This window comes from Petaurus breviceps, unplaced genomic scaffold, assembly GCF_028583685.1.
Source record: "Petaurus breviceps papuanus isolate PSGF00001 unplaced genomic scaffold, PetGlider_PUasm1.0 90895, whole genome shotgun sequence".
Lineage (NCBI taxonomy): Eukaryota > Metazoa > Chordata > Mammalia > Diprotodontia > Petauridae > Petaurus > Petaurus breviceps.
In genome coordinates, this window is record NW_027187372.1 from 36,609,944 (window position 1) to 36,621,112 (window position 11,169).

The 11,169-nt window shown below is 40.8% G+C and overlaps 1 protein-coding gene across 5 annotated transcripts in view; it reads right to left on the bottom strand.

Annotated features, from left to right (window-relative positions):
- The window catches only part of LAMB3 (laminin subunit beta 3), a 62,616-nt gene that overhangs the window by 29,731 nt on the left and 21,716 nt on the right, over window positions 1-11,169 (bottom strand). For 4 of the 5 annotated variants that reach the window (XM_069074769.1, XM_069074766.1, XM_069074767.1 and 1 more), the window contains 4 exons: window positions 8,380-8,494; window positions 7,599-7,672; window positions 4,490-4,681; window positions 1,373-1,436 (listed from right to left, as the gene is read on the bottom strand). In XM_069074769.1, the coding sequence (XP_068930870.1) occupies window positions 1,373-1,436; window positions 4,490-4,681; window positions 7,599-7,672; window positions 8,380-8,488 (439 nt within the window). In that variant the 5' untranslated portion in view covers window positions 8,489-8,494. The remainder of the gene's footprint in view (window positions 1-1,372; window positions 1,437-4,489; window positions 4,682-7,598; window positions 7,673-8,379; window positions 8,495-11,169) is intronic. The other variant, XM_069074770.1, reaches the window with a different exon arrangement.

Genomic DNA, 11,169 nt, shown 5'->3' on the forward strand with positions numbered 1-11,169 from the left:
AAGGAAGGAAGGAAGGAAGGAAGGAAGGAAGGAAGGAAGGAAGGATGAAAACAAGGAGGTAAGAAGGGAAGGAAGGAGGCAGTGAAGGAAGGAGGGAAAAAAGGAGAAAAGAAAGGGAGGGAAGGAGGAGAGTAGGAAGAAAGGAAGGAACAAAGGCAGAAGTAAAGAAAGAAAAGGGGGAAAATAAGGAAGAAGCAAATGGAAACATGAGAGAGAAAGCAACATGGAAGAACAAAATTTTAATCACTTTGGGCAAGAGAGAAGGACATAGCAACCAAGTCACTTGCCCCTCCTTTGGCTTCACATTACTGGTACCAGGATCCTTCTGATCTCCCTGCTTGGATCTCCCAGAGCATTTGCTTTCTTATGCTTTTGTCATGTTATTTTGCGTGAGTTATTTGTGTATGTGTCATATTCACCAAAATACAAAGGAAAGAGCAATCAGTTTGGAATCAGAGAAGGGGGTGGGGGGAGGGATGCACTTACTACCTCTGTGACCCTGAGCTAATCATTCCACCTCGATGAGTCTCACTTCCCTCATCTCTAAAATGAAAGATTTGGACTAGATGTTCTTCTGAGCTCTCTTCTAGCTCCAAATCTGTGGTACTATGACCCCTCCACTGGAATGAAAGCTACATGAGAAATTGTCTCATTTCCACTGTGTGGTGAATACCCTTCCCCTATCTCTCTCAGGGCCTAGTATCATGGTTCTTATCATTTGGGGGAGGGAGTGCAGTTAGCATGGAGAGAAGGGGGAAGGAAGATCTAGACCTCTGCACATATGGAGTTCCTGGCACAGAAACTCCCTCCATTGATGCAACTGTTCTGTAAATTATAGCCCTAGGCAGTTGCCTAGGGAGGCGGTGTCAAACTCAGGGCCACAAAATTCTGTCCAAATCAGATTAAAATGTGATTGGGAAATGTTTAACAAAATAAATAAAAGTGCAATGCAACAAAGATTATGTTAATTTGTGGTTTTAATTTTGGCACACAGGGATCTGCTTCTATTTGAATTGGACACCACTGGCCTAAGGCACTGAGATTTGTCCCTGGTCACTCAGCTAGTACAGATCAGAGGCAGAACCAGAACCCAAATCATCCTGACTCCAAAACCCAAAACTAGATCTTTGTTCACTATGTCATCGTACCATCTCCCTCTTTTTTAAGCTTCATAATAAATGTGCTGAATTTTAATTCTAATTTTCTCAAACTCCCTCCAAAGGCAATCCCTACCCACCAATAGCCTAAAAGTGACAGACTTACTTAGATTTTGTAGGTCCCTGGGGATTCCATCCCTCTTCCCTTCCAAAATACAGTCTCCTCCACCCCACCCTACCAGACCCCATTCCACAGAAGAAATGGCTTTACTGACCATGAATCTTCTGACTCTGAGTGGCCTGAATCCCGGATGCTAAATCCAAAAGGTTGAGGTGCACCTATAGAGAAAGAAGGAAAATGTATTCATGGGGTGGAAATTTGTTTTGCTTAAAGATATATATGTATTACAAGGGTTTTTTTTTTCTTTTTCTAATGGTGGGCATAGGAGGGGTTAGTGGGGCTAAATATGGGATTTTCCAACAAAAAGAAAAGAAAGAAAGGAAGGAAAAATAGCCATTGAAGCATTTTCTTTTAATGCAGAGAAGAAAACAGGCTCTCAGCCAGAAAGAATCAAAGACAAGAAGGACCACTCTGGAAACTACAGGTTGGATTTATTGTGTACTTAAAAAAGAAAAGCAAGCCGTACATAATAGAGACAATTTCACTTACAATTTTCTTTTCTCTGTTATACTATGTACATGGAAATACTCATTTTATTTAGTGTTTGCTTAATTCAAAAGAAAAACTTTTTAAAAGAGAGAAAGAATAGGAAGAAAAAACTGACCTTCCATTCAAACACCCCCAAGCCCTCCCTGTCCTTTAAAATCCTCTCTTGGAACCCGGGATGGGGAATAAGCACTATGGGAAGGCTGGGGCCAGGAAAGAATAAGGACAATATCCTGAGTGAGAAAATAAAATTAATAATCTCCCTTCCCCACAGGACACAAGAGTTACAGCATAAAGCATATATGGAGCTTGGGAGAGGCTAATTTTGTCAGTGACTGGTAAGCTTCAGGACGAGAAGGAGGTAAGGTAAATGAGAAGAAAGTGATTGGGGAAGAGGAAGGATAAGAGAACCTAATTTTAAAACTTAGGGAGAAGCAATGGGTTGAATGAAGAGAAGGACCTTCTGAGGATAGCCAGGAACACAGTCATTAGAGATTACAAAAACACAGTCTGAAGGAAATAGAGAAAAAGGGGTAGAGTGCCCTCTCAAAAATGTTCAATTGCATATATCATGTGGGGAAAAGGTTTTGACATATTGATCAGTTTTATTGAGCCCCCACCCCATCCTCCACCCCTACTTCTTCCACTTTTTCTTTTAAAAAATTCTTTTTTATACAGAATAGCAACCCTAGAGGGATGTGCTGGAGACCGCTCCAAAGAGTTGATCATTAAAAGTTCAATGAAAAGATTTATACCTTGGAAATCTGCAAGTGTTACTAATCAAGATTTGCTTTATTGTTTTGTTGGTTTTCTAGACTCGAGTAAGTATGGAGAAAATACTAATAACAGATTAAATTTACAAGTGTCTACAATGTACTTTTTTCCCACTAGCCAGTTATTAAACATTTACCAGCCTACCTACCACTGGATGGCTCCCAGGGATGAGAGAGGGGCAAGGACCCAGGGGAACATTTAGGTGATATAAAAACAAAGTTATCAATAATTTTTCAAAAGTCAAGTTCAGGAGATTTGACAGTATTTGACTCCGGGATTAGAGAGAGCTACAGAGAGAGATCTGATACAATATTTTTGGACACAAAAGTATATGCCAGTTCAGGTGGCTACAGAGAATGTCTTTTTTGACCTGCACCAAGAATATAACTAGAGCCTTTGCAGGGGAAGGGAAGGAGGACACTATCGAATAACTTGGAAGGACTGGGGCTGAGTAAGTAAGTCATCCAATCTAGAAGGATTTATTTTCTTTCTTTCTTTTTCTTTCTTTCATCCTGCCTTCCTTTCTTTTTTCTTCCTTCCTCCTTTGCTTACTTCCTTTCCTTCTTTCCTTTTTTCTTTCTTTCTTCCTTTCTTTTTGAAAGGGAAAGGAACCAACTCTGTTATTTTATTGATGGAGGAAATTTCCAGTGAAGGAAATCCTTCTACCAATGTTATAAATTCCTCACAAAGAGATTTTGACCTCAGAATAGCTAAAGTGTATGATAAACTGCTTGGCATTGAGCAGGGGAGGACAAAAGAATGGGAGGCTGGGCTTTAGCCCCAAGATAAATCTGTTGTTGAGTCATTTCAGTCCTGTCCAGCTCTTTGTGACCCCATTTGGGGTTTTCTTGTCAAAAATACTGGAGCTGTTTGTTATTTCCTTCTCCAGTTCATTTTACAGATGAAGAAACTGAGGCAAGCAGGCTTAAGTGGAGTGCCCAGGGTCACACAGCTAGTAAGTGTGTGAGGCCAGATTTGAACACAGGTCTTCCTGACTCTAGGCCCAGCATTCTATCCACTGAGTTGCCCTTTAGACGAATCTAAAGAACAGATGCTCTGAAATTTAGAGTCACCCAGGGCACTAAATGTTTAAGTGGCTTACTCAGGATCTCACAGCCTTCAGAAGTCAGAGGAAAAATTTGACCCTGTTTTCTCATGTCCAAGCCCAGCTCTCTATCCACTATTCAATACTTAACACAATAATTTGTTAAAGCCAGTCTTATGTGTTAAGCCTTGTCAAGCTGATTTTGGGGATTAAGCTAAGTACCTCTAATTTGCTTATCTATATGAAGCTTATACCCTAAAATTCCTTATAAGGAGATTTTGACCTCAGAACACTTGAGTGTGTGATGAACTGTTACAGGGTAAGTGGAGGACAGAAGAGTGGGAGGCTAGGCTTCAGTCCCAAGAGCAGTCTAAAGACAGAAAGCACTACAAACCCCACACCATACTCAAGGGGATGGGGGAGTCAACAGAAGTAACCAGAGGAAAACACAAGGAGTGATCTATTGAGGACTCATCTCAAGGTGGGTTAGAAAAAGAGGGAAGGTCTCCTCTTAGGATCAGAGATCAAGAGCTAGAAAGGACCCCAGAGAACATCCAGTCTGACCCTCTTCATTTTACAGATGAGGAAACTGAGGCCAAGGAAAGCAAAGTTACCTTCCTATAGTCACATAGGTAATAAGAGTCAGGGGGAGTTTTCTTATCTGGTTCAGTCTCCATCCATGTAACGCCCATGATGGCAGCACACCTGGTGTCACATCGGTGAAATACTTCACCAGCACATAATTATTTGTGTCTAATTCTCTCTATTAAACTCCAAGTTTCTGTAAGACAATACTGTATATTCCCAATCCCTAGCACAGAGGAGACACTTGATAAATGTTTACTAAATGTCTGTTTGCTTACTCCTTCCTCCACACACCCTCAGGGTCACACCCAGTTACTGTACCTTTCCCCCACGGTTGGGCCCAGTGTGCTGGGTTGACAGTGGTTGGCACCGAACATCCTGCCAGTTCTGAGGATGGCCCTGGCGGAGCTGGGGGAAGGTGGTAGCACAGTTGGGGGCCACATATTGATAGACCTTCCAAGTCTTGCCAAAGTCTGGGGAATGTTCAATCAGCATGCCTGCTGGTAGAGGACCCTGTGGGAAAAGCATGGCAGGAGAGGAGAGGATAAGTGAATAAGCTACTATAGTCCAAGCCAAGGAGATGAGAGGGGGCCATAACTAAACCTCAGAAGCATGGACTCAAAGAGAAAGTGATTATTCCCTGGCCACATATCTCACCAGGCCACATCCAAAGGAATATACAAGACTGATTCAGTCTGGAGAAACAGCACCCCTAATCAAGAGCAGGGAACCTGACTGGGCTGGGTTAACAGGCTGCTGCCTGGGCTATAAAGGGAATCTGGGCAAACCTGAACTAGGAAATCTGCTTAGCACTGTTAGGAACTCATGGGAGCTATAGGCTCCATACTGGAACAAGGGTAGCAACAGCCAAGAGAAGTACTTGAAGCAAGTGACCATAGAGAAGGTCACCTCGGGCCCCTGAGACTTTCCCAGTTGATGTTATGAGTTTACAGAGACTGAATTGAAGCCATTCTAGAAGCAGAGAGAAGGTTCATAATAGCCCTTAGAAGAACCACTGGCTGATTCCCTATTGCATTCCCTGAGAGCTAAGGTACTAACCCCTTCTGTGTCTTACATGCTTTTAAGTGACTTTACTATGTACTTTGCTGTCCTAAATAAATATTCAATGTTTAAATCCCTTCCATGCCCCAAAAAACCCCACAGTTCATTTAATCTACATCTGATTTTTTGCAGAGGGGCCTAAAAAGTGAGGGAAAGGAAAGAGGGGAATGATTGATCAGGTATTCAATAATTTTTTAAAGCAAAATATGCCATAACTGCTTTAGCCAAATGAATATTCTCTTTCAAAGATGTAAAGGTATACATGCTTATTTCAATGATGTATGAATTGCACAAAACATTTTGGCATGTCTTTTGAGAAAAGCCCGCTAAGCCAATTTGCGAGCCACAAAAGAGAATTAGACTCATTAGTTTAAATAGTTAGGCATTATCTACTCATTCACTCACCTTAATTACTGAATCACTGGACTTGACTCTGAATGACTCTTTAATTGTTTCCAAAAATAAAATTTCTCCTCTGAAGGTGGTCACAAGAATATCTTCAGACAAGTAGACCACAAGGTGTAACAGAAAGGGTGTTGGATTTGCAGTCCAAAATAACACTAGCTATATAACTCTAGGCAGGTCACTTCAGCTTTCTGAAACTGTTTCCTCGCCTATCATGATGATAATAATATTTGCACTAGCTAATTATAGGACTTTTTTGAGAAAAGTGTTCTGCAAATTTCAAAATACTATGTAAAAGCTGCATCTAGTACCTGTACCATGTTTCCCCGAAAATAAGACACTGTATTATTAAATTTTTTGGACAGAAAAACACTGGAGGGCTTATTTTCAGGGGAGGACTTATTTTAATGAACATTGACAGCAATTTTAATAAACAGGTAAATGTGAACAAAAAAATGTACCTTTATTCAATAAGCAAATCACTGGGGAAGAACAGGATGACGCGCTCACTGCTGCAGCTCTGATTGGATGCAGCTTGGAGCGAGGCGTGCATTTCACTGGGGGGGGGGGGACGGTGCATACAGAGGGTACCGTAATGTAGCGTGTAGCGCAGGGGATCACCTTCACTACAGTAGAAGTCTCAATAGGGCTTATTTTCGGGGGAGGGCTTATTTCACAGGAATCTTACACAGTAAGGGGAGGGCTTATTTTCGGGATAGGTCTTATTATTGGGGAAACACGGTAGTAAGTAGCACAAAATACTTCTAATACAAGAAGCCAGGAAAGGACCCTTAGTTGAGTAATGGGATAGTGGAGATCATGATCAGGTGGGGTTGAGTGGAGCTCAATTGAGATGAGGCCACCAAAGGAGTTTATTTTCTGCTGAAGGACTACAAGTGCTGAGAGCATCCTCTAAATTTCAGCACTCTGGGTCAAAGCCCTAGTCACCCCATCTTAGTTATGGATCTAGTCATTATTAAATTTTTTTTTTTTGAAATATGCAACAGATTCTGAAATCCATTCCCACATATTTGAACATTGACAATATCTTTAGCATAAGTATATAACTCTCCAGGGTTATTACTTTGAAGGGGATGAGGCTAATTTTGATATAAATTTTCTGATGTGTTTGTTAAAAAAAAAAAACAAAGTCACTTTGGTGATAGTCAAACTTTGTGTATAACTCTCTCAAGACAAGTGGCTCTCTGCAGACTAGCTATGTACCAACTCTGCATTTCAAAAACCATGTACAATAAGACTGAGCCCATACCGTGTTTCCCCGATAATAAGACCTATCCCGAAAATAAGCCCTCCCCTTACTGTGTAAGATTCTGCTAAAATAAGCCCTCCCCCAAAAATAAGCCCTATTGAGATTGCTACTGTAGTGAAGGTGATCCCCTGCACTACACACTACATTACGGTACCCTCTGTATGCACCATCCCCCCCCCCCCCCCGCGAAACGCACGCCGCGCTCCCAGCTGCATCCAATCAGAGCTGCAGCAGTGAGCGCGTCATCATGTTCTTCCCCAGTGAATTGCTTATTGAATAAAGGTACATTTTTTTGTTCACATTTACCTGTTTATTAAAATTGCTGTCAATGTTCATTAAAATAAGCCCTCCCCTGAAAATAAGCCCTCTGGTGTTTTTCTGTCCAAAAAATTAATAAGACAGTGTCTTATTATCGGGGAAACATGGTAGCACTGCTGCTAAATTAGAAAGATCTATGTGGTAGAATTTACCTGCTCAAGACATCTTTCTCTCCAACTCATCCTATAATTGAGGGGGTGGTATAGTCCCAGGGTACATAAAATAGGAACTCCCAACATGTAATACCATCTCCCCAGGCTTGGGAAAACAAGATGATTCTCTCTGACCCTTCACTAAGACATACCCATCACCACCCTTGGGGACTACACTCCCCTACTCTACACTCATCATCACACAAATTTTTGGGGGGCTCACCTGTAAGTCCAATGTGATGTCCTGCAACTGGAATTTCCTATCCAGATCCAGCTGCAGAGAAACAGGGCTCACATCTGTCAGGACACAAAAAGGAGGTTCTCATATGGAGAGTGTTTCTCCCTTCCTGAACCCTGAGGACACTTCAAATCAGACTCAATTCTGTGAGGTCTACTCTTAGAGGGCAGCCCCATGATAACTAGTACAATATTTGTCCACCCACATCTTCTATGATCCATGACCAGGTGAAAAATAAGATAGGCTTGTGGGTTAACCAATCAACTCTTTTTTTTTTTTTGCTTTTTTTGGAGGGCAACTGGGGTTAAGTGACTTGCCCAAAGTCATACGGCCAGTAAGTGTGTCAAGTGTCTGAAGATGGATTTGAACTAGGGTCCTCCTGACTCCAGGGCCGGTGCTCAATTATTCACTGTGCCACCTAGCCGCCCAACCAATCAACTCTCAATGAGGTTTGCAAATTTCCTCCCCACTTCCCCAAGTTGGCTCTTACAGCACCTCTTACAGTATCTCCATTCGAGATTGCTTTCTAAAACAAGTTCACATTGATAGAGAGGAATGAAACAAACTTTTCTGTTGCCTTCAGTAAACCTTCCTATAAGCCTCCTCTACCACCATCCTTAAATATATAGGAAGGAAAAAAAGGCATCTCATTTCCAAAGCCAGAGGGATGCACCATAGTCTAGGTTTTATACTGGTCATTCTTGGGGTATGTTGACTCATTTCCATTTGGAGAAGAACCAGTAGCTTAGTTGTCTAGGGCACTCACCATTTTGGGACTGCCACCAACGAGTGGGGCCAGAGGAAGAGACCACATTCTCCACCCGGTGGCTGTTGTAGCCGTGAGGCAGCCGGGAGTCGCACTTACAACATTTCATTTTCCACTGTGAGAAAGAAAAAAGAAAGGGACAGTCAGAGGTAGGTACCCATAGCAAAGCCCCTGATAAAATTCCAGGCCCTGGAAGGCCAAAGCCACTGAAATCCTGCCACTGGAAACAACCCATTTGGCTTAAGGAAACTCCTTGGCGAAAATAAATACATTTTGGCAGATTAATTAATCTGGGACTTTCAGTCATTAACACCTTGGTGTGAAATTATTTCATCAAATTGCTTTCCTCTTAACACCTAGTGGAAAACTGTAATACTAACAGAATGGGGGTTTTAACTGAGGGTGTGAGGAACTAAACCTTGGAGGAGGAGATAGAAATAATGTTGGAAGACTGGGTGCTTGAAGGTAAGGATTGTTTCATTCTTTGTATTTGTATAGTCAGCAGCTGACCCAGAGCCTAACACAGAATAGATGTTTGCTGATTGAGTAGGGAGGGCACCTATGTGGGGGCCCCCGGCAGCCAGAAGGCACTGAGTAGGAAAGGAATGCTACAAATAGAAGAAAGAATGGCAGAAAGGGAGGTGGAAGGCTACTAAATACAGTGTTAATCGGTTCTGGTTTAAACCTGGGAAGGTCCTGTCTTTGATTCTCTGATTTTGTCAAAGGCAGACCCTACTGGCAAATATTAAGGGCAGTTTCCTTGAAAAAATTATTAAGATCCCATGGCAGGGATGCAAACAAGAATAGTAAAACAGCCCCTGCCTACAAAGACTTTACAGTCAAAGATAAGGAAGGGGAATATAAATACAGTATGTTTAGTTAAGCCCCAATTAGTGCTAATAATGAATCCAGAAGTGGTTTGTTGGTTTGTTGCTATTGTTGAATCATTTCAATCATGTCTAATGATTCAATCATGTCTTCATGATCCTATTTGGAGTTTTCTTGGCAGAGATACTGGAGTGCTTTGTCATTTCCTTCTCCAGCTCATTTTACAAATGAGGAAACTGAGAGGCAAATAGGGGTAAGTGACTTGTCCAGGGTCATATAGCTAAGAAGTATCTGAGATCATATTTGAATTCAGGAAGATGAGTCTTTCTGACTCCAGGCTCAATACTCTGTCTACTGCACCATCTAGCTGTCCCCTGAAAGCTATAGCATTATTCAAATTCACACTATTCAAAATTATAATTGTATGTAAAATATATTCATTGGTGTACTCCTGGAAGTACTCATTGGAAAACACAATGAAAATTGTTTTAAATTTGTTTTATCTTTTTATTATCATAATATAACAGCAAAGGATATTAAAAATTGTGTTTCTGTTTCAAGTTCATTACAAAATAATAGAATAGCTATAGAAAGTGGGTAGATTGGGGGGGAGCTGGAGTTAGGAAGATCTGAGTTCAAATTCAACCTCAGACATTTACTCTCTTTGTGACCCTGGGGAGGTCACTGAACCTCAATTTGCCTCATTTTCTTCATCTATAAAATGGGGTTAATAATAGCACCTAACTTCCAAGGTTGTTGTGAAAATCAAATGAGATAATAATTGTAAAGTGCTTAGCACAGAGCCTGGCATAGGCTTTATAAAAATATCAGCTATTATTAATTTTTTAAATGACTAAATGGCATCCCTAAAGATAAGCCTACCATGACAATATAAAATAAAATATTTCGGCAGCATAAGCCGAATCATCTTCTCTTTCTTTGAATCTACCTACATACGCTGGTAGGTACAGAGATTTTTATCCTCATGCAGGTAAATTTGCATGCTTCCATCATTGTTAGGGTCAGTATCTATCATTCTTTTCTCCTCTGCTATCAGAGTTGGAAGACATCCATTGAGAATGAATGCCTTTATTTGCACACGATCTGCTTTTTCGGCATTATTGTGGGTTTCTTCAAACGTGCATTTGATCTAAATTAAGAAGATCATTCTCAGTCAACAATTCCAAATGCAAGTTGAGCAATTCCTGGACATCCCGTACATCAAAACAAAGCCTTCTTTCAATGTTTGTCATTTCTTCTATCACAGTCTGCTTTAGAAAAAGAAAACCTTCAAATTTACTATCTGTGCAATGTGGCAAAATGTGCTTCCACTCTGCAGGCATATTGCTGGCATTTATTTCTTGCCAAGCATAGTGGCTATTTTCAATTGCATCTTTTGATGGAATAATTTTTCCAGAATTCAGTTAAGGAAATTGCATTATTTTCTCTTGTTTTAGCAATTACCTGTTCAAAAGGTTTTTCTTAGGCCATAGGCCTTCTATGTTGTAAATGATTCCTTGGTTCATGGGCTACAATAAAGATGTTGCATTTGGTGGTGAAAAAGAAAGAGAGAGAGAAAGAAAGAGAGAACAATACATTCTCACACAATGAACCAAATGTAGCTGTATGATTTGAGGGATGATCTAAAATCAGTAATACTTTAAATCTGATATTGTTGTTCTTGAAATATTTTTTAATAGCTGGCCTAAAATAACTTGAAAACCAGTCTTCAAAAACAGCTTTAGGAACTCATTCTTTCTTATTTAACCACCAAAGAAATGGATCAGTGGTTGAACCCATTATAGCCTGAGGATTTCGAGACCAATATACAAGCATTGGTTTTAATTTAAAATCCCATTCTCCATTATCTCTCAATAAAAGTGTTAAAAGAGAGAGGAAGGAAGGAAGGGAGGGAAGGAGAGAGGGAGGGGAGAGAGAGAGAGAGAGAGAGAGAGAGAGAGA